This window comes from Cottoperca gobio, chromosome 8, assembly GCF_900634415.1.
Source record: "Cottoperca gobio chromosome 8, fCotGob3.1, whole genome shotgun sequence".
NCBI classification, from domain to species: domain Eukaryota; kingdom Metazoa; phylum Chordata; class Actinopteri; order Perciformes; family Bovichtidae; genus Cottoperca; species Cottoperca gobio.
In genome coordinates, this window is record NC_041362.1 from 6,571,233 (window position 1) to 6,594,554 (window position 23,322).

Here is a 23,322-nt window from a genome sequence, read left to right on the forward strand (position 1 = left end):
AAGTAGTGAGCCTACGACTGGAAGCATGTGACCCGGGTTATACTGCACCGGGTGTGCGAGTTTGTAAACGGATGTTTAGAAATAGTTTTTCGCCCAAATTTACCTCAAATCTAACTGGAGGAATGCACTGTAACACGGGGTGTGATGGACAAATGGTCTCTTTGAGGGTGAAGTATTCCTTTAAGTCTTTTCAAGGCGCACACACACACACACACACACACACACACACACACACACACACACACACACACTTTATAAGACAGGTGCCGCTCACCTTGCTCCCTATGATCCTCTGCACCTCTTCGTCAGGAGACACAGGAGTGCTGGCCAGGTCCGGGTTGGAGTTGCTGATACTCTTGGAGCGGGCCAGGTGGAGGCTGCTTGGACGGGCTGTTGCTCTCGACAAGGTGGCGTACTGCATCGGCATCTCGTAGGACTGCTTGCCAGCTACTCATGGAGACGGACGAATAGGAATGTAACATGGTGAAATAATAGTCTACTGCCGGTGGTGCAGTGAAAGGATCTCATTCTGCTTCTCAGATACACACTGTACGGCTCAGGGGGGGAGGGACTCACCCGTCGGGGGTACTGCAGGTTCTGCAGTTGGCACGCGGAAGCAGTAGTGGACGTAGGACACCAGCAGGTTGTTGCGCCCGTGCTGATCCTGGTTCCCCTCCAGGTTCTTGTGGATCTGGTTCACCAACAAAGTCATCGCTTCGAAGGCAGCCCGGCCGAGGTTCACTGTGGATCAGTTGCGAGTGAGAACAGCAAGATTTTGAAGAAAACAAAAGCGTTTTGTTGCCTCAATGATGGAGGACAGCAATGATTCTTTTAACAGGTTAGTATTCAAGGGGGAAGAAAGCAGCAGCACACTGATGTCCATGTCTTTGACTCGGATCAACAGTAGTGTTGAAACTTTAGTCTCTCGTCACAATTAAAGGCTTCAAATCAATCCGTGTGCTCCAGTCCTTCATTTTGCCTTGGAGGTCATTATTAATCACCATCACATTATCCACTCAAAGGATCACAATTAGCATTTCAGCCTTGTTCCGTGAAGTGCACTTCAAATCTCGAATAGCCGTCCTTCAGAAATCTCTTACCAATTTGGCCCGCGATGACCGGTGGGTAGACAATGAGCTGAATGAGCTTGTTGAGCAGCTGATGCAGGAACCTGACGCAGGTATCCAGCAGGGCCCCTCTCAGTGCAGACATGCTGGCCTTCAGCTCACCCTCCATGTTTGCCTCCGTAATGATGACGTCCTTCAGGCGGAAGGGGAAGGAGTACTCCTCCAGAACATACACTAGAGTGAAGAACTTATCCAGGTGGGGGTCCTAGGGGGTAACAACATAATATATATTAAGCATCACTTGAACAAGGTGAATTCAAGGGTCTCTGTGATTTTCAGAATGTAAAGTGTTCTGACATTACATGCATACAAGGCTCCCTGCGTCTTCTACAATTGATTTTTAAAGTCCTTCTACTTGTGTGCAAAGCTCTCAACAGCTCAGGACTGGCCTACATCACAGACTCCCTGTTGTCTTATGTTCCTGCACGAGCCCTTACATTCTCTACTTCTGGTTTTCTAGATACTCAAAACTCCACTAAAAAAGGGACAATTGGAGCTGCAGCTTGTTCAGCTTTGCTCCCAAACTGTAACAACCATAAGATGTTAAGAGACACAGGCACTTTAAACAGCACTTCAAATACATCTCTTTAACTGAACCTTCTTCTAGCACCACTTCTTATAATGTGCGTGCGTCACATGGCGCCCCACATGCTGTGTTCAAATTACGTTTTGTGCCTTTAAATGCATTTTTATTAGCTGATCTTTTAAATGGCTTGCTTCCTCCGCCAGGCTGAGCACTTTATCTTTACCTGTATTCTTCCTGTGTTTATTCTCTAAAGCACTTTGACCTGCATGTCATGTATGAAAGATGTTCTAGAAATAAATGTTATTATACTCCGCTGGTAGGATATGTAGGCCTACAGATGTGTAATGCACGAGTGGGCAATTAAGATGAAAACTATAGATGCTGTTAGTAAAAAAATAAATGACCATTTCTGAACCTCTCCTCACACTAACATATTTCAAATAGGGCTTTTTATAGTGGGACAGAAAAGAACATGGAAAAGCAGAGACCACAGTATAAAAAGCACATGTGTACCTGAGTGTGAACCGAGGAGGCCGCCGTCACCTCGACATTGAACACGGCTTTGTGATTATCCACCCACTTCATGCCTGGGAGCTGAACCTGCCGCAGAGTGACATCCAACTCATTTAACACTCAGTCCCCATCACAAAGGAGTAGGTAATGACAGGCTAACTGATAGTCACATCATCTCTTTAAAACACACTCACGTCAGGGGTGAGTACAGAGTAGCTGGGTGGGAGCTTTTCCACAGAGACGGGCAAACTGAAGGAGCCGGTGCGTAGTCGGCCATGCTGCATCAGAGGGATCCACTGCAGGCAGGAAGAGAGAGAGAGAGAGAGACACGCGATCGCTCACCGATGGCAAGACAACAGAAGGAGCTATCAAACAAGCAAGCGTGTGGGTGGAAGTATTACATGTGGGCCAGCTGAAGGAGTGTACTCACAGTGTAGCCCACAGGAGTCTCCAGAGGAGTGTTCTGTTTGGGCTGGCAGCTGATGTGGTAGAAGGTGAACAGCAGATGGTGGTTGTCTGTCAGATTGGCAGGAATCTTCATCTTCATCTCCTCATAGAACTCAGGAGACCTTTGGAGCGAGAGTTAAACACAATGTTTAGGGAAGACACAGGCGGGACAGACTCCAGTGCAGTGAAGGTCAACAGGCGACGCAGCCTTACTTGTTATGGTAGATGATGGGAGTGTACGCGTCTTGCATGAACTCAGCGCAACTCGACTTCCCAAAGATGACCTGGTCCAACAGCAGAGTAAACATTTAGTTGTTTCGTGACAAGTAAGAGGAAGTATCTGACATAATCCTCCTTAAAGATCACCTGTAGAGACACGTGAAGACCAGAGCTGCAACTACACATTATTATCACTGTCGATTCATCTGCAGATAATGTCTTTAATTCATCGATAATCGTTGAGTCTACCTTCATACCTTCAGATCACAACGTCAGAGCCCAACGTGACGTCTTCAAAAGGTCTTTGTTTTGTTTGACCAAAAGTACAAATACCCAAAAATATTTAGTTTATGACGATATTAAATCTATAAAAGCAGGAAAACCTTTCATTTGAGACGTTGTTTCAATATTTCTGATTTAAAAGTTTTCTTTTTTTTGTCATTCGAGTAATCGACTAACACTCCTACATTGTAAAATGCAGAATCTATGAAAATATTGTTTATTTAAAAAGATTTAAGTATTAAGTAAGACACACAGCCTTGTTATCTGTAAATGAGCAAATTACAAATCTAGAAATGTAGATTTTGGCCGGAGTATCACGCAAAGCAAGTAATGCATAATGAAAATCAACCATTTGATATCAAACAAACCAAACTGGTGGGTTAAAACACAAGAAAGATCCCTAAATGTTGATGTTCCTTCCCTCTGTTCTCAGAAGATATGTCCCTTTGAAGAAGTTCACATCAGATACTATGTCACTGCCTCAAGCTGTTCTTTGAGACTAGAGTTTCATTTTCCTCAGAACATCGCCGTCACTTATTATACCGACTGTGACTCACCGGCAGAGCTTGACTGGGATCCTCGGCCGCCATGAACTGAACCTTCACAGCGATGTTCCTCACTGAGCCCTGACGACTGCTGAAGTTCAGGCTTTGTGGGTAAACGTAGAGCAGGTTCCTGAAAGGGAAAACAATGTAAAGGACGGAATTCAACCGCAAACAAAACCATGAAGGAGTTAAAGGAACATTGTTGGTTAAATGACATAACCATAATATAATAATGTCACGGTGTCGACATCAGTTAAAAATATCACAACTCATTCCGCATCAAAACTGTTTTATTCTCAGAAAATATAAAGCTAGACGGGTCACGTGCGAGCACACATGGGGGACGTGTGACCCAGTATTGGCTTGGTGAGAGGTCACCATAACTCCGGTCCAAGGCAAACATTTGTTCATATTTTGAAACAGCTGAGTTTATCCACTTGTCTTTAAAATAACTACACCAATTTTACTGCAAAGATTGTGAGACTTCTCATACAGTGTATGAAACACAAGAGTGCTACATACATTGTTCTCTACGTTATATGTGCTCGTGAACTAAATGACTAGATGAGTCTCTTAAAACAAGGCAGGGTCACTGAGACTAAGGCCACGGCCAAGACCTGTGATCGAACCACAGCTGAGCTAATGTTTGACTAAAGTATTGCATGTACACATCCAATATAAGGTGCACTGACCACCTCACTCATCATCCACGTGCTATCCTGATGATGCTAACATCTGCACAGCTGCGACAGACAAATGCGGATTTTGAAGCCTTCCTTCTTCGTTCCTTCGAGACAAACAGACACTAGACTGCAGTGAGTTTGCGACTGGTGTTGTGAAGATGATCTGGGGCCTGTGCCTGCTTTGTTTGGCCGGGGGTTTGAGAGCAGTCCATGCGGCGCCGGTCAGGCGGACCGGTAAGATGGAAGTCAAGGTTGCGCCGCAGGAAGAAGTCAACGTGCTCATGTTCGGCGTCATACAGTTCAGCGAATCACTTAACTATGTTTATGAAACCACCGAGGCAAAGATAGTTAAAATCGGACAGACTTTGAGGAGCCATGAAGGGACTCTCAAGAAGATGAAGAGGAAGACTGAGCAGGCCGCGGTAGTGGAGAAACAGATTAAAGAAGTGATCCAGCTGCTACAGGTAAGACAAATATGTAAACAAAGGATTCCCTGTGTGCTGTTGAACGGTTGTTACAATCACACTGCAGATCTAACATGCAGGAGGAGAGGGAGACGAGGCACTGTGCCAAGTATGTGCAATCCCCAGCAGATTAAAAGAACTGCTGAACAGACAAAACAAAGCAGCTCTTTAAACAACACAACTATGCCTATACTATGTCTACAGAAACGCTTACGCAACTGTTCTTACTTCAGCATCTCACACTTCTTCTTCTTCTTCTTCTTCTCTAAGACCCGTAATCATCATATGATTCTTTAATTTATTTTCCTGATGTATATGTATCAATGCAACTCTTTCATCTGAGATAAGAGAGCGAGAGTCATTAGAAAGCTGCATGTCACATGTGCGGGGCCGGCAGCTGCCAGCTGCACTGGGATGGTTGTTGGGGGAAGAGGATAACGTGGACAGATGCTCTTTTGACAGGCCCAGATGGCCAAGCAACAGGCTGAGACCAAGATGACTAAAGACTGGCTGGCCAGCGTGGAGCAGGAAGAGGTGGAGCTGCAAGCAAAAGTGAAGAAGTTGGAGATGCATCTCAACACCAACATCAGCATCAAAGAGCTGCGGGTAACAGACAGATGAACACCCTTCACTGTAGGGCCAAAATGATGATTACCATTATTTAACACAATTATTAATTGATTCTAGAGACACAATATTGTCATTACACTTTCACGTTTAAACATTCCTGCTAATGTTCAAATACCTTCATCAAAATAAGACTTAAAATATCAGGACATTTGTCCCGTCTGCTCTCTGTTGTATATAAATCTTATGAGCAGAGTAATCACTTTCATCATTCAACTCGATCATTTTCATTTAATTGTGGGAAGCCAAAATCGTTATTAATATTCAAATAATTTCACTTTTGGTTGAGGAAAGAAAGCACAAGGAAACTCTCTGCATTTGAACACCAGTCACTGACTTATTACAGTAAATAGGTTACTCTAAATATATTCTTGTTTTCAGGAGAGAGCAGAGGAGCAATCCAACATCTTGAAAGGTTTACAGCATTTGACCCAGTTCCAAAAAGAGAATATTGAGACTCAGAATGAGCAGCTCTCCAAGCTGCAGAAGATGGTGAGTGACTGCTTGGAAACATGTACCGCTCTTTAACTTTCGATACTTTCATTTCATAAGATGTACATTTCGTTTCCTTCCTCCAGAGTGACGCTATGACATAACCGTCTTCAGATTCACCACTGAGGTCTCCCAGTCTACGCAGATCTCAGCTCTGTCATGTCTTCACTCCTTCCAGCCCTGCCATGTGTGCTAAAGATCTACTGTATAGAGTATGCTGTGTTAGTACTCTGATCATTATGTGCTTGCTGTTGCTCCGCTCATCTATTTGTGTCTGTTGTTACTCTTGAAAAAGGAGCCATTCAAATAAAGTTGATAAATTATTGAAGACTTTGCTTCTCCTCCAGTATTTTGTGTTATTTTTAAGTACACATTTAAATATTCGACAAAACAATGACACCAATAGAAAATGTGTTTCTATTACACGTTCAGAACCTGCTGGCCTCTTTGCTCACAACTACAGACTGACGTGAAGGCAGAACTCAAAGATCAATACCTCAAACACATGCGTGCAGTGCAGAGGTGAATGTGTATTTGATCTATGGGTCAACTTACACAATGTGTGCGTAAACATACGTGTGTGTGTGTGTGTGTGGTTAACGCTCACCTGTAGGTGGTGTGCGGTGTGTAGACGTAGCGAGCAGGGAACTCCAGCACATCTTTGGTGGGGCGAACACGCAGGTCGGGGTACGGCTTCACATGAAGCAGCTCCGGCGACAGACAGTAATGAGGCGAGTCCGGCGCGGGAGAGATGTCGATCTTCAACTGGGCTGAGGGACACAATAAGTCATGAATACACAACAAGATGGAACAACTGTTAATCACAAATAAACCCTTTTATATGAATTCAGTCAATTTCACATGATCGTATTGACTTTGTGAGCATGTCGCGTTTACCTGTGACGGGCCTCAGTCGTCGGAGGACAGAGGACGGTCGGCGCATATCTGCCAGATACTTGTAGAGGTCCTCGTCGCTCAGTCTGTCCCCTTCCTTCATGGACACAAACAGAGGAGCAGTTTGTATTGGGATCACAAAACTCTCCTTACGTTATAGTTATAATAGCTGTCACGACTGTACTGTACGTATGTTAACTACTTGTAATTAATATTTATGCTTGAAGCATTTGTGCACATTTTATTGGAGGGAGGGTTAGTGCAGGGTCGCTCCTCACTTTTTTGCTGTTAGTGACATTCCTCAGCTTCATAAGGAAAATGATAAGTCACATTACCTCATGCATCAGTCAGGATAAGTGTAACAGCATTAACTAATAAAGGACCTGTTTAAAGAAGTTGGTGACGGTCAAGGTCGCTGGACGGAAAGTGGCGAAGTTACACATGTCGTCCCCGACACTCATCCGCTCACAGCCCTTTTTCTTTCTGTCGTTCCAGGTCCCGTGGCCTTTTCGCTCTGGCAGGAAGAAAAAAGCATCATATTAGAGGCGCGTGCATGAATGTTACTTGCGCAGTACTTTTGTCACTGTACGTAGTTAAATGCTCTGTGCACGTGCATGCGTGGGATATTATAAACACAAGGACGTGTAAGCGGTACCGGAGTCAGAGTCCGGGTCCGACCGATCCAGACCCCCCACACTGCTGACGATGTTGAGGAGGTGAATGGCCGTCCAGGCAAACGGCATGCGGAAACAACCAAGACGACTGCACGACTGCTCCGCCTGCAGACGCAGCTTCTCCAGCTTCTCCTTGTGCTGAGGCGGGATGAAGAGCGGACAATATAGGATTTAAAAAAAGAAGAAAGAAATTAGAAGATAAAGTGAGGCTTAAAATAACTGCAGTGGCCCACAGAGTTGACCTTCCAAAGAGGATGGTAAATATTGCAGCTACCCAGACAGAATTGGGTAACGCTTTGGAAATAAAAGGGTCCCATGAGCACGTCGGCCCTCGGCATTGCAACATCTGAAAACACATTGTTGGCTCCATTACCTTGGAGGAATCGGACTCTTTCATGACCATGTAGGGTTCACAGCATTCTCCAATGTCTCCTTGTTGAAGGACTTTCTCGAGCTGAAATACATGGACACTATAGTTAACACAATAAAGCACATTTAAATCAATCCAAGTCAAGTAGCGTTTAAATGCCAAATAAAAAAGAAATCAATATCTTATGTCATTAACATTAGGTCAGATTCTGCTGTGTGAAATGAGGTTCTCTCGGTACCTTAATGACCAAGAAGATATCGGCGGAAGGGTAAGTGATGGAGAAGATGGCAGAACGGGCCAGTGTGGAAATGGCTACGTGAGGCGTGTGGGGTTTAAGCAGCCCTTTCATCTGATCTGAGTTCAGGTCGAAGTAGAAATTCTCAGAGATCTGTTGGAGGGAAGATTGAGATAAGCAGGAAAGATGATGATGGAAATGCACGTCAAGGGATTTTAATTCAGTTTTCATTCAGTGATCTAAACCGCAAGACCACTTAGACCTTTTTGAGACGAGGGAAATTCAATTAGTTAGGCATGAGCTCAGCATTACGTCGTTGGAAGAATACTCATTGTTTCAAATAAGAAATGATCTGCTGGAACAGAAGAACAACTACCTTTTTCTTTTCCTTGACGTCATACAGGGCAAGTGTACCAAATATCGGCTCAATTTCTATTTCAAACCTGAAACACATACAAAATATAGTTGTTAAATATGGAGGATGTATAATGAATCAGAGCGGGAAGACAGAAATGTCAGCCGTTATATTCTAAATGTTACTCACTTCAGAGACAGACATTTGACCATTATTCTCTGGCCACAGTGTTCCTTGGGCACTTCAGGGACAGAGCATCTCTCTACTGCTTCATCCTGCCACACACACACACACACACCAGCATAACATTTACACAGATGTCATGGCAACATAGCGGCGGGGAAAGTGACAGCGTGTACACAGATATAAAAGAAGAGGGCTGGAGCTAGAAAAGGAGAACATTGAGGAGGAAGAAAAGCAAACAGTTCTGTATAAATGGCTGAGTTTGTAAACATTATGCATATTCACTTTAAGGGAACATCCAATAATGTTACACTGAGCTGAACAAAGAGCAACTACATCTACCAACACTTCCAAACGAGTGTTCTGCCGGTCGTAGTTTAAAGTAGTGATCTCTGAGATGAGTGTCCCAACAGGAAAAGCTCACGGCAAGGTAAAGTGCTGGAAATATTCTCAATAATGCGTTCACTTAAACTGATATTGATATTTTTAAGTGGCTAAAATGCATTTTGCTGCTGCCTCCGTCCACAACAGTGCATTGCTTTGCTTCCGTGCCGGTGCTCTTTATCTCCAACCTGAGGTCGTACTGTAGGTACGGATAAGTACCTGAAATACCCCTTATAGTTACAATCAATATGTTGTTAAATGCATACATTACAGTTAAGAGTAGATCGTAACTCGATGACGGTTTAGACAATTGAATATGAGGCCTTTGCTGTGTGTGATGTAGCACCACTGCTCATTTCCCCCAAAGCTTACACAGCCTAATATTATATTTCATAAAAATGTACAAGCTTCGAGAAACCCTTCATTCACTTGGTAAAGCTTAAAGAAATAGCCTGCAGATCTTTTTTTGCATCCTTCTAAGTCCCCCGCTGGATGCGGAAAGAACAAGAGATTCCCAGCTGCAAACTGTTTCTCGGTCTTTATAGCACGCACTGAGGAAAGCATCGCTTCAATCCACTTTATTTACCATCAACACTGATTGGAAATCCACATAAAAAGGTGGCAAATGTTCTGTTATTTCATATAAACTAGTGATCATGAAGAACAGGTTATTTATTTTAACTTCCCCTCAACAGAGGCAGACACAGGTTTAATACGAACCTCATCAGGGGGAGGGTACAGGCCCAGCAGGTCATTGTGGCGCCCCTGCAGGCGGGCCTCAGTATTGCGGCGGTCCATGTCCTCTGCAGCTGCGCGTTCCAGCACGGACGGCAGGAGAGCGTCTGGGGAGGAATTCTTCAGGTCAAAGATACTGGAGGCCCAGCTGCCCCGAGGTGTCTCATCGAGGCTGACTGAACGCCGCTTTGCGTCATCCTGAAGCAAGACACGGACGAAGAGGTGAGATCATGCGTTTGTTTTTGCTTCCTTCCAGGCAAAGATGTCACCTAAGTGCTCACAGCAGATGATTTAGAAACACAAGGAGAACAATATGCTACAGATCCGATTACCCTATTACCCATTTAACATGACCCATATGGAGCCTGTGGAATGGATAATGGATCAAAGTATATCCATGTATCCATTACTCATTCTCTGTATGAGAAGCTCGCTGAGCTGAAGACACGACTGCCTTCCCCATCAGAATGAGACGCACTGTATGTACAGTGGATAAGTTAAATGAACCTAAAACGACTGAATGGTCACTTAAGATGACGAGTGCTTTGAACGTCACCATCAGCTACCTGCTCGTCCTGGCGCTCTGCAGCCGCAGACTCGTCCAGTTCAAAGGTCTGTTTGACGAGCCCTCGCTGCCTCTCCCGCTGACGCTCAGAGTTGTGAGGGCTGTACATGGTGCTGTAGCGCTGATATCTACAGGAAATCAGAAAAAACGTTGTCTCAGTAATAATGTTACTGTCAATCACGTGTGAACTGGGGAAAGTGGTTATGAATCAATAGAGGAAACATGTACTGGAGGATAATTCAGCTGGTACTACAACTGACACCACTTACTTTCTTTGAATGACAAGCCAGTCATCTGTGTAGACTGCCAAGGCATCTCTCACTCTGGGATCTAGAGAGCTACATAGAAAAACACATTAATAATTGAGCAAAGCGGGCTTTTAATATTTATGTTCATTCAGTGTAACAGAGAAAAGGCTTTGTTCCCATCTGTGTGTGTCCTCCATTGCAGTAATATTAATCCTCTGTGTGTGGTAGTGTAAAGACCATAAAGGGATGTGTGTTACAGTAAGAGGGTTGTGTTAGACTCACTCCTCCTCCTCAGGCAGCGGGGGCTCCAGTGTAATGCACTCTTTGTCCAGTGGGAGGAGCTCCAAGTCATCCTGGGGGAACTCCATTAGCTGCCTGAGCGGGCCGGGCTCCACCCCAGGAGCATGACTGCTCACATACTCCTCAAAGTCCACCGGCTCAGCCACCTCCGTCAGGGGCAACTGTCAATCAAGGTTAGACTCTTATGTACCAATAACTATGACATGGCCATAATGACCTATTCCTAATCTGATCAGCAGGATCACAAGGATTTACAAGGAGCAGGAAAAGGAGACAGGAGGCCATTAGGACAGGGCGATACAGGATATTTTACCTTTATACATGATACGAAACACAGACAATGGATGAAAATAATAAAGAAATGCATGTAAAAACAATCATTTTCTTTAGTGGTCTTTTGAATATCAATAAAACTAATAATTTATTGATGTCAAGTAATTAAAAAAAGTTTTATCGGCACTCACTAAACTCTCTGAGTCACAAATCATATTAAGTGCTGTATTTTAATGGCGTTTCATTTTTCAGTTCTCAATTCTTCAAAATCACAAAGCACTTCCTGTGTTTATGTTACAGACAACGAACCTGCAACAGACTCGACTGTGAGCAACATATCGATTCAGTGATAAACGATCCAATATCATCGATGCAAAGTGAAAACATCGATACACATCATCATCTTCTGAATTCTAAACAATCAATATAATATCGTATCGTGATGAAACTTGTGATTTACAGCTCTAGCTAGCAGCATAGAGAACCACTAAGTGTTTATATAAATGATAGTTTAATACATTCTCGCAACAATATTACCCTAAGCCAGGGGTCGGGAACCTTTTTGGCTGGGAGAGCCATAAAAGCTAAATATTTTTTTATGCATTTCCTTGAGAGCCATATATAAAAATATATAAATTTGAATGCAACTTTATGCGTGCATTTTTTAATAATAACACGTCTCCGAGTACTAATAGAGGCATCAGTGTTGCATTGAACATATGCTCTTTTATTAAATAAACTCAACGCTTACGTTATTTATCTCATTTATGTGCACGTTTCAGTGTTTACTGCACGGGGGTCAAACTCAAGGCAATTATAGAAAATATCATATGTCTGTCATACCTGGCCCGGCGGTTTTGGTAATTAAATCAATGCATGGCACAACCACGGGGAAAAGACATTTGAGGAAGTATCTAAATGTGTGAATGAAATGAAAGTTTTTGGAAAGCAAAGGGAAACACACCACAGATCTCTGGGACGATGTGAGCTGGACTGTTTGTGCGACATAACGAAGCATCTCACTGTTAAACCTGCAGCTTCAGGACCGTGTGATCACGGACATGTGTGATGCAGTGAGAGCTTTCTAAGCCGAGCTGCCTGTGGGAGACTCTGATGCAGCAAGGAAACTTTGGTCACTACGTGTTTCCAAACACTGACTAACCATCTCCCCCGCTGTGTTCCCGACAGCATTCTGCTGATGAAATGAGCGCATTTGCCGATTTTGCAGCTCAGAAATTTAAATTGAACTGCTCAGCAACCCGTCTGCAGTTGACTTAAATATGTTCCATATCTTTTTGCACTTTATCCAATATGTGTACCCTGTTCAATAAATGTGGACCGTGTTTGGCCCTCGACGTAGCCCCAGTTTTTAATGTTGGCCCTCTCTGTGATTGAGTTTGACTCCCCCGGTCTACTGCTTGCTTTGTGCAGTTTCTCCTCTGCTCGGTTTCGCGAAGGGCGGGGCTCTACCCCCTACGCACACACGTGTGAACACACCTTAACCTACAGCCAGAGACAGAGCGGAGGATAGGAGAGGGGAGAACTAAAAACAAATCCGCTGCTAAATGTTTTTACTTTAAAATGACACAATATAATTATTTATTACTTGTTAATCATGTTAAAAAATGTTAAACGAGCCCATAGGTTCCCGACCCCTGCCCTAAACCCTTATTTTTGCTCATCTTTGTAGAGATCAGTCTCTATTACACAACCCACGTCTGGTTTCTGTTTCACAGCGGAGTCCACAGGGTATTTGTACATTTCTGCTGGACTAATTCCAAACTCCACCGTCATCCATGAAACGTTACGTGACAACAGAAATGTTTCCAAAACACAGCGTCTTATATAACTTCCCCTTACTCTTTCTTGGGCGAGCATCTGTGCAGAAACCTCGCCTGGCTGTTAAACAACACAGGTGAGCGATAGCAGGTATATCATGTTTCAAAGCCACCTTCCTTCTCGCCTGCTGTCGACACTAATTAAAACTAAAATCACCTGCGCTCCTTGCATCTAAACTTAAACCTCATTAACAAAGTTACACCCATCAACTTCTGACTCGCTAACTGGAGATTAAAACACAGCGTGACTCACAGGGAGGTGGGCGCCTCCTCGTTTCTTGGTCAGCTGAGGAGAGCCATAGTCTCTGGAAACTTGTTTCCTGACCTCTGCAGCGACCGTCCTGTGCAAGAGAAAGATATCAAAGATGTGTCAGCTAGTAAACAGAAATGTACAGACATGAACTAGCAGGAAATCATGTTAGTGGTCAAGATGTGCGGTGTTCCAGATAAATAACAAATAAAGTCATTTGATTTGGATGGATGCTGAAATCTCATTATCAACAAACACAAACTACGCCGAATTGAATCGTCTCACATAAATCTGCATGAATAAAATGCGTTTTAAATTGATGATTTTCATGAAATAAATTCTGTGTTAAAACGGCACAATCTGGTAAGCAGAAGTTTTCAGCTTCTGGTACTAGTAGCCTTCAAAAGGCCAGCAGCTGTTCTGGATATGGACTCGAGCGGATCTCACAGAGAGGTGGCGAGCTGGCTCCAGGGAGCAGGCACGGAGCCAGAGCTCTGTCCATGGCCTTTATGGACTGACGGCAAATGGGAGGCTTAAAGAGAGACAAAGCAGGAAAAAAAAAAACAATCCTCTCACAGGGACAGCAAGCAGCTGCTCCTCTAGAACCACAAAATGTCTGTTTCTTTCATATACACAGCTGCAAAGGCTTCAACATTTCCCAAACCATGGTTCTCATGATTACATAGCTACAGTTCATGCCTCCATTTCTTCAATACCCATGGACTGTAAGGCAGAGAAGAAGGCCTCTACTCCCATCTCTAAGATGTAGCAAGACTTCCAGACATATCATTCTTTGAAATCAGCCTCTTTTTTTTTTTTTTTGCATGTTAGAATATTAAGAGTACTATATCCTCAAAAGATGTGGAAACAATTTCAGCAGCCTTCAATCTTAAACAGGAAAAAGGAAAGCTATCGACTGCGAGGGCAATAGCCAGAACACCCCTTCCCACCCTTTTCCTGCATCCGGCACTAAACAATGGACTGGGTCCCACTAAGGAGCGGACAGACCGGACTTGGGGAATGCAGTGAGAGACTGTTCAATGCAAATATCTCTACAGGAAAGGTTGTTGATGATCAACACGGATAAAAAACAAAGTGACAGGCTACCAATTGTGCGATATACTAATCAAAAATAAAGCCACCTGGTCCAAAGTTTATAATAACCGCTGTACTGACATGATCTCAGCAAGGTTTTCACTGGGATGAGAACATATTCACTTGCATATCAATGATAATAATCTGTCATCCTGTGTTCTGGAGAAGCCATCAGGAATTGCAAGGCTAAGCTCTTTCTTGATTAAATGAACTGCAACAACAGGGTGATTGTGTGCAAACATGTAAAGCAAAGACAGACACAACCCTGGAGTAGGATCCGTATTTATAAAAAATATATTTTGCAGCAAACAGGGGCACTAGGTTGCAAATACTTCCACACACCAGTGTTGTTCAAATATGCTATTCAGAGTGGCAGTCGACAGATGTGACATGCCTTCACGATCTTTCCTGGAAACTGGTCAATATTTATGTAGTATATTGAGACACACTAGATTTCCAGCTCATGCAGGACTATATTCTGTCATTGAGGAGTGAAAACCAGTTTACAACATGTGGAAACAGGTTGCTACAATAATGCTTCAAGGCGTTCACACGAAATAAGAACAACACATCATAATGAATGTCACTTGGCTACCAATGTGCAATGTGTAAAGCATTTCCCTCGGTGTTACTATGTTTTAATACAAATCTGGGTCATTAGATTAGCCCTCAGCTTCACAATGTTATCCTTAAGCAACGTTAGCTCAAAGCATTGTTGATGACAATGCTGTTACGATGCTACATAACCTTACACAAAGCGTGCTATTAAACTAAAAGTAATTTATAAGAGCGCAAACCGCTTAAAAAACACATTAGTTTCATTCCAGGGAGGTACAGCTGTGTTTATACCGACCGTTTTAAAGTAAGCGATACCTTTCAAATCCTAGCATACTGGCTATATGTCCAGCAGGTCACTCTCGCGCACCGCGAGCGGCACAACTGTACGTTAGCTGTTAAACAATAACTTCTGTTACTGTCTCACCGGTTGATTTTATGAGCAAACGCCCTCCTTTCGCTCGCTGTAGATGTCATTTCTTGTCCCCCATGTAAAGAAGCTTGTCGAAGTCAAACTGAAAGTACTCTCCTCCTCTTTTACTTTGGCTAATAGGTCCCGTCTTCTCTTGTGAAGAGATGCGGACTCCAAGGCTCAGACCGCTTCCTTCTCCACGCTGGGACTGGGTATGGATCCCTCCCTGTTCCTCCTAGCGGCCGGGAGCTGAACTGTGGCCGTTAGTGTCAAGTCCGCCATGACACATGCACGACATCCGGTGATACTACAAAATAAACTACAAAATAAAATTAGATTAGATTAGTATATATTTTGTGTTCTCTAAATTAAACGGAATTAATTAACACTAGTTTTGTAACATCTATTTCACAGTCTATCGTTTTATTCTATTTTTTTTATATAGAGAAGTAGCAACTAAAATAAATATTAAATTATAAGAACGTCAGCCATACCATTTCAATGAACAAAGAAAGAAAACAAATAATAGAAGCTATTATTATTATTATTATTATTATTATTATTATTATTGATTAATAATAATAATAATAATAATAATACATTTCCATTCCAAAAATAATAATAGAAAGAAAGAAAGAAAAACAAGAAATAATAATTTTGGTGTAAATTTGAACAAAAACATTTAATTTTAACTGAGACTAAAAAATAACATTAATTTTCAATTAAAAACAACTATTAAAGATGGGGTTGAGTTAGGGAATTTAGGTTTGCCCAGAATATAATTGTCAAAATCTTTCCAAAACATATTTTAATGTCTCAGCGCTGTCTTCACTGTACTTCCGGTCTCACTATTCTTTCCCACTAATTTGACATGCATCTCGTTGTAGGTGGTTTAATCCACCATCTGTTCACGTGGAGATCTCACCTGACCGGTTTATAGCAACCTGCTAATGGCGCATATCCACCTCAGTTTCATGGTTTCATTTCTGTATAAAATGTAGGAAGCAGGACAAAGACGCAAAGTCACATGTCACACTTTACATTATGCCTTCTGTACTTTCACAACATGACTTTGACTTTCATAAAACCGGCATGACATGTCCTATTTTAGTGGAACATGATTTTGTATATCTTCCGTTAGTTTCAGCTCACAAGGGCGCTCCTATTGTTGATGCCACATTGAATCTCATAAAGTACATATGCACAATAGCAGCATCTAGAGGACTCCTTGTACTGCACCATCATCTCCACGAGCAAACAGAGGGTGTTGTACCAAGCACACACCAGCCAGTGGGGCTGTTCACCATGATTAGAGAATAAAGAAAGCCTTGCCACATCAGTGATTGTTTAAGATTCAGTCCTCAAATTTGACCTCTACGAGAAAATGAGAAATGGCTACAGCTTTGTTTACTGGCTCGCTGCCTAACGGGGACTGAAAGTCATATTAGTGAGACAATTGATAAAAAAGAACTAGTTGCCATAAAATGATTCTGCATTCTTTAAGGTGGGTAAAACAAACATGTCAGAAACTGTGTATTTGAGGGGCTCTTTCTCTGTTTGACCAAATGAGGAATGACATTGTCAGTGAGTCTTCCCACTAATGGAGGACTTGTCAGTTTATTGTAATGGCAGGTCTACATCTTCCTCCACCCTGCCTGCAATCACTCCATACCCCCATGCCTACTATGAGGATTTAATACAGCAATGCTTGCTGCAGCAGCCCTCCCCCACTGCTCACTCCTTCTACCCCACAGTCGTCCTATTCAGCACCCTGGAGAGCTGCTGCAGGTACTCGACCGTCCTCTGTAAGATGGCTGATGAATGGCTTGAATTCTATAGGAGGAATGTGAAAAATGGAAAGATAGGAGACCGAGGTGAAAATTAACCTTGCGTGACAAAGGCTTGGCTGTAGCTGAGCAAGGCCAGACGTCTCGGGTGTATATGTGTATGCATGGAGCAGCAGTCAGAGCAGCATTACAGCTCGCAGCGGGCATGAGTTTGGTCCATAGATGCTGCTAATGAAAATAAATGAAGCTTGCACTCTCCATCTCTCCCTTTTACAGCCACGCTTCCATCACAATGCCAAAACTCGTCTTATTTTTCTCTCTCTGCTGCTCCAAGGTTCAGCAAATTCTAATTTATTGTGAAATGATGCTTTCCATGATTTATTTGTTTATTAAAAAAATATATAATACTGTCTACATCTCGGACATATCCAATTAAACTAGACTGAAGAAATATGTTTCAAAATATATGTCATAAACACTTACGTACACTGAGTGAATATACTGTATTGTGTGTTTGTGTGACATTGCAGCGTCCTTGTACAGTTGGAAAACCCACCTACTATAAGTGGGCTGAACCCAAGCCTGCTTTATCCGTCTGTCTGCACCTTCCCTGCCTGCTTACTTGCCTTTCTGTTCATCGAAGGCTTTCAATTCCTAGATCGGCACTATTGTTTGAGCGCCCAGCCCCCACGGCAGCGAGAGCCCCCACCACCACCACCATCACTGCTGTGTTACCGAAGAACAAAAGAGAGAGTGTCAGACACCACCCACTAGATCTTTTTCACACCAGAGCCCCCACCTCAGTTCCAGATGGGGTTGCCTTTTTTCTGGGTTTCTCTCAACCCCAAGAGTCCTCCAAAATGGAAGCCCCCCTCCCCCTCGAGCCCACCACTCAGCTGCCCGTCATCCACCTGCTCCGCCGCCACGCGCCCGTGGCCAGGGCACGTCCCCTCTCTATCCCACCCCACCAGGGAGTCCTATTAAAATCATTAACCACTTTTTGCTGGGGTCTGCTTCCAGGACATTACTCTGCCAGCAGTAAAAAACTTTAACAACATTAACTCCTAAACAAGAAGGACAAAACCCACAATTTATCTTTTAGATAAAAAATCAAATACAATTACCAACAATGGAAAAGAAATACACGTGCAATAACATTTTTTAAAAAGGTAAATAATTAAATCTTTTCATTTTAAAGAAAAAAAAAGAAAGATAATGGCACAAGTCATTTTAGATCTTCCTCGTCGAGCTGCTCTTAAGACAGGGTGGAGGAATTACACTAGACTGAATATTGTAATCAATATAGCTCATTGTAATCTCTGTCCTGTGGTGGTGTCTGATACAAGGGGCAGGCAGATGCTCATTTGTTTGTTTGTCTCAAAGCATCAACACGTAGCATCTTCAAGAGAATCTCTGCTATGACCTCCACCCCTGTCTTGACCTTTCCCCTCCAGGGACAGAGGGTTAGCAACAGGACACATCTGCTCCAGGACAGCTGTTATGACTCCTAATGTTGATCCTACAGTCAGTGTCGGGGGGTTAGGGGCTAAAGGTAATCATTCCTGAATCACTTAGTTCAAATCTGCTTAATTGCTACAAAACACCTAAACACACACCTCTTGGTATTCAGCCCTCCTCCTGCCACAGAACAATATATTGTGCTAATCAAATGACAGACAGAAGAAAGATATGTTGCAGTTATTTCTATCCTCATTAACTGATAAACTGTAAAGAATCAATCGAATGTATCTTGGACCGCAACACGTAAGGCTTAGCTACCAGTATGCAGAGCCACACTTTCTCCTTTGCCTACATTACATGCATGAATGCATGCTATACTGTCACTCACTAAGCAAGATTTATGGAAATATTCCCTTCCAGCTCCACTGAGTGCAGTGCACAGAGCACACTGCTATTAGTGTTTAAATATATGCAGCTATGCATATGGTATGTTTATGAGTTCTCTACAGCATTTGCTTTAGACTTGTACAGGTTCTGTGTTGCAGGAAATGACTAAACCCCCATCACCATTACCACCACCCCCATCCCACCACCATCCTCCAGTCCCTAAGGGTTCAAGCACCCAAATCAATTGAAAGAAAGAGGAGTGCACTGTGGTCCTCCCCCTACATCTGTCAGGGAGGGAAAGCAGGAGGGGCCGCACTCATGGTCGGTACAGGGGAACAATATCACTCCATCTGTCACAAACCGTTTCATCTCTGATGGGATGAAATATAGCTCACAAATACATCTACCTCTATATCTACGTATGTGTATTAGCTTACCGGTGCCCAAGCCTCTATCAATTCCCAGAAGCATACGCAGTGGCTTTTTGTCTCATATTACTTTCCTCCCACCACACCAGCACTCTCCTACCAAATTGCAAAATTATGCTTTTAAGCCGAACTGCACGTTAAAAGAAATTATTCCACTTTACACAGAGAACCAGTTAATGAAAATGGAAGACTACCAAGTAACGAAATTTGCATGTAAAAAGTTCCAGAATGAGTGCGCAGCCCAGTGAACCCGAAAGCTTAATGAAAGAGACGGCACATATTGTATTTGGAGGAAATACTGAAAAAGTAAGATTCAATCTGCTAATAACCAGAGAGCTCTTTCATATTTAAATGCTGCTGCTGCTGTGTTTGGAGGATGGGTGTGGCCCGCTGATTCTTCTTGCCTCCTGAGCTGTCGCGGCTTTGTGACGTCCACGATCCCATTTGTTCTATCAAATGAAGCTATCGGACCGGTCACTGTCCAGTGCCGAGGACAAAATGACAACCCACAACAATATCTCTTGAAGTCCACAGTGCTGCACACTGATTTTCCACAAAACAAGGTAGCCCAGTGATCCGGTAAGATGTAAGAACGGCACAAAATGGCTCGACTGTTTACTGAAGGGAAGAACGAAAAACTAAAACCCATATCCCCAAGAGCCATCATGCATCTCTCTCAGCAGCAGGTAGCTGCAATCTCAGCCATTCATATTTAATTCCACAAGAGTTTCCGGCCAGACTAATGTGCTATTGATTTCAAGTCTCCTATTACTGAAATGGGGGAGGGCCATGATGGGGAGAGAGCTGGACTACAGGGAGTGAGAGCAAGAGATTGAAAGAGGAGAGGAGGAAGGATGAAGATGGAGGGGGAGAAAATAGAGTGCAGTGTCTAAAACAGAGAGTTTCTCTAGAAAACATTATCATATTCCGTTTGTACAGCCCGCGCTATCTATCTAACAATCTACTCTTTCTCTGTCAAGTAAATGCGGAACTAATTCTACATGAAAGCACAATGAGTACATTTCAGGTTGAGGCAGGAAGTGTGTTGTATATTATTTATGTTCATTAAAGCGCCGGACATTTACACGATTCACAAAGCTAAAAAAAGCTCAGCTGAGCAGAAGCAGGCAGATTTATATCTCGTCTTCGTTTTGTGTCTGTCACTTGTGTGTTTTGTTCATGTCAGAAAGCAGCAGCAGGAAAAGGAGTGAGAGAAAAAACAAAGAGAATGTCTAAGAGCCTTGTGTGTTTAAGGTCTCTCCCTAGATACCAACTCAGACAGGACAAAATGAAAGATTAATAACCACGGCTTTATGTTTAAAAAGGTTTTCAGTGAAACGTGGTCTCTGTAAAGGAGGTTAGTCCAGCTTCACACAGCCACATGAAGAGTCAAACGCACCTATATACAAAGGTGTATGATTAACACGTATTAATATACACCCGCACCTAGACTTTAGACACATAAACATGGCCTGAAAAGATTAAACATATCTCACGCCGGACTGGATAAATACAAAACAAAAGACAGATTAAACACCGCGAATTAAACACAGGCACATGGAAAGCAGAATATAATCCAAAATAAAAAGATGACAAGAGCGTCTACTTCAGAGACTTCCTCCCACCAGCCTGTCTACTCTAATAATAGCCCAGAGACAACACATCCAGACAGACAGAGGGAGAGGGAGATATAGAGAAAGAGAGGAGAGAGACAGAGAGAAAGTGCAAGAGTGAACCCATGAGGGAGACCACAAGAAAATTGCCAAATAATACATAAAGGGTTGAATTAGGCCAGTTGCCACTATCAACAAATGTCCTTTTAAAAAGAGGCTCATTTAATATTGGACCCTTTCCTAAAAGCAATAACTGCTTCCTTGCTGCTGCCACAAAACCCTGAATTGCCAAGAGCCAGGCCTAGTGGAGAGACCACTGAATTAACCAGACCTGAGGCTGAATCCTCCCCATCCCCCAGATACACTGTCATAGTGTCAGTCTCTCTCTCCCTCTCTCCTTCTCTCACACACAAGGCCACTACCTTACCGCAGGGCATTGGCAACAGGCATTCATTTTGACGTAATACTACAAGAATAAGACGAGAAGCAGAAAAGACTAGGCTAAGGAATTCAGACCTAAAGGTTTTTTTTTTTTGCCATTTACAGAGTTAAGTATCATTATGCGTTTACTATTCAGAGCTCAAACACATAGTCAATTTCTAAATCACATATTGTACTGGCATATTCTTGCTGTTCTGGTAGAGCTGCATAACCATATAATTACAATTTAAGATGCTATGTATAAAAGGTGCATTTTTTCTACTGTGTTTTCTCTGATAACTGCGTTGTTAGCCGTGCTTATAGTACGTTCCATTTGCGGGCTGATGAACTTCAAAATCAGTGGACTAATGTTATAAATGCTTAGAGTTCATCCCTCTGGCACCAAGGAGCATTCCATGATATACCAAGAGAAAAGGACAAGACTCCTAATCACCACGAGTGGAGGAACCCTGAACAATAAGAAAATAATCAGAAGAATAACAAAAAGGCTTTTAAGCAAAACCAATGCTTGATCCTTTGATTCAGTAATGTACAATAGGCGCTTCAAATGCCCTCTTACCCACAGGGAGGATTCAGCTGTTGGGCTACTAACCGGGGCTCTAATGAGGGGCCACAATTAAGCCCATTTATTCACATTAAGTGTGAACTGTAAGTGGGGCTGCAGTCAGTTGACAGACCTGGGTGCCTTTGTGTTACGAGAGCCGCTTTTATTCAGCAAACAAAGAGGGAAAAAACACAAGCACCTAATGACAGAATCTCACCGTCTCTTCTCAGACGTTCATACACACCGTTAGAAACACACACACACACACACACAAACACACGTGTGTGCGCATGCATAGACACACACTCTTCCTCCCTCTTTAACAAACTGACTCAAAGGCTCCAACGCATCCAGGCTGAGTTGAGTCACTGCTTGATGGAACGGTGGGGGCGGGGTTAAGACAGACTGACAGTGGGGCTCCATCTCTATCCTCTTATTAACGCTTAACGAGTGCTTTCCTCATGCAATATTCATCTCCACTAATATCATCCCAGCTCTGAGCCGAGCTTGCTACTTATGTAAGGCAATTATGTAAAATATCAGACAGGGCCCATGTTCAGAATGTGACTGGAAGAGAGCTGCAGGACAATGACAGAAAGAAAGAGGGGTATACAAGAGTGACTGGGAAGGTGGGAGAAACAATAAGAGACATACAGTACGAGGTTACTTGCATGTTTTGTACTATATCTCCATCTAAGTATAGAGTCTAGACATCAGCCACATATACATGAAAGGCAAGTGGTCAGTGTCAATAATGCAAACAATTTCTTCCCTCGCACCGTCACTCCTTACAGGCAGAGACGTCTGAGGACTCCTCAAGGTCAGGTAGGGAGAGCAAAGCAGAGCAACTGATTGTTGTCGCAGGAGGGCTCACATCAGCACCACTTGTCCACTCGACAGATAAAAAACACACGCAGGAGACATTCATTTGACACAAAGTACAACCGCTCTTCAGCCTCCTCACATGAAAAGCAACTATAGACTCATACACAAATAAACAAACATACACTGATTTACGCACACTCGCACGCACACCCACCCCCCCAGGTCAAGGCCCTATGGGGGTCTGCACAGAAATAGGTCATTTGTCACACATGATGTCCCGGGGCAGGGGATGCATTATAGATGAGCCCAAACAGCATGTCTCAGTGAGCACTCACCACACAGGAGGGAGCACTACGAGGTGGGCAGAGAGGGATGAGAATTCTTCAGGAAGGAAATATTGGGATGTCGTAAAGTAAGACAAAAATCACTGCTGGACATGTTTCTGTTCAAAAAGAAAAGAAAAGAGATCATTCAGCACAGCCTGATCACCGCTACACTTGCATCTTTCTCAACTTTTTACTCATTGGACATGAATTAATTCAGGG

At 43.1% G+C, this 23,322-nt stretch overlaps 1 protein-coding gene across 3 annotated transcripts in view; it reads right to left on the reverse strand.

The window, feature by feature from the left end:
• Positions 1–15,484, reverse strand: part of dock6 (dedicator of cytokinesis 6) — a 28,313-nt gene extending 12,829 nt beyond the window's left edge. For all 3 annotated transcript variants that reach the window (XM_029437243.1, XM_029437242.1, XM_029437244.1), the window contains exons 1-22: positions 15,307–15,484; positions 13,233–13,320; positions 10,851–11,029; positions 10,590–10,658; positions 10,322–10,448; positions 9,741–9,953; positions 8,643–8,728; positions 8,475–8,541; positions 8,102–8,251; positions 7,867–7,947; positions 7,475–7,631; positions 7,203–7,333; positions 6,823–6,916; positions 6,533–6,695; positions 3,672–3,789; positions 2,827–2,897; positions 2,597–2,735; positions 2,361–2,462; positions 2,167–2,253; positions 1,101–1,332; positions 577–741; positions 275–447 (exon numbers count right to left, since the gene is read on the reverse strand). In XM_029437243.1, coding sequence (XP_029293103.1) covers positions 275–447; positions 577–741; positions 1,101–1,332; positions 2,167–2,253; positions 2,361–2,462; positions 2,597–2,735; positions 2,827–2,897; positions 3,672–3,789; positions 6,533–6,695; positions 6,823–6,916; positions 7,203–7,333; positions 7,475–7,631; positions 7,867–7,947; positions 8,102–8,251; positions 8,475–8,541; positions 8,643–8,728; positions 9,741–9,953; positions 10,322–10,448; positions 10,590–10,658; positions 10,851–11,029; positions 13,233–13,320; positions 15,307–15,356 — 2,742 coding nt within the window. In that variant the 5' untranslated portion in view covers positions 15,357–15,484. The remainder of the gene's footprint in view (positions 1–274; positions 448–576; positions 742–1,100; positions 1,333–2,166; positions 2,254–2,360; positions 2,463–2,596; positions 2,736–2,826; positions 2,898–3,671; positions 3,790–6,532; positions 6,696–6,822; positions 6,917–7,202; positions 7,334–7,474; positions 7,632–7,866; positions 7,948–8,101; positions 8,252–8,474; positions 8,542–8,642; positions 8,729–9,740; positions 9,954–10,321; positions 10,449–10,589; positions 10,659–10,850; positions 11,030–13,232; positions 13,321–15,306) is intronic.
• Positions 15,485–23,322: the final 7,838 nt, after the last annotated feature.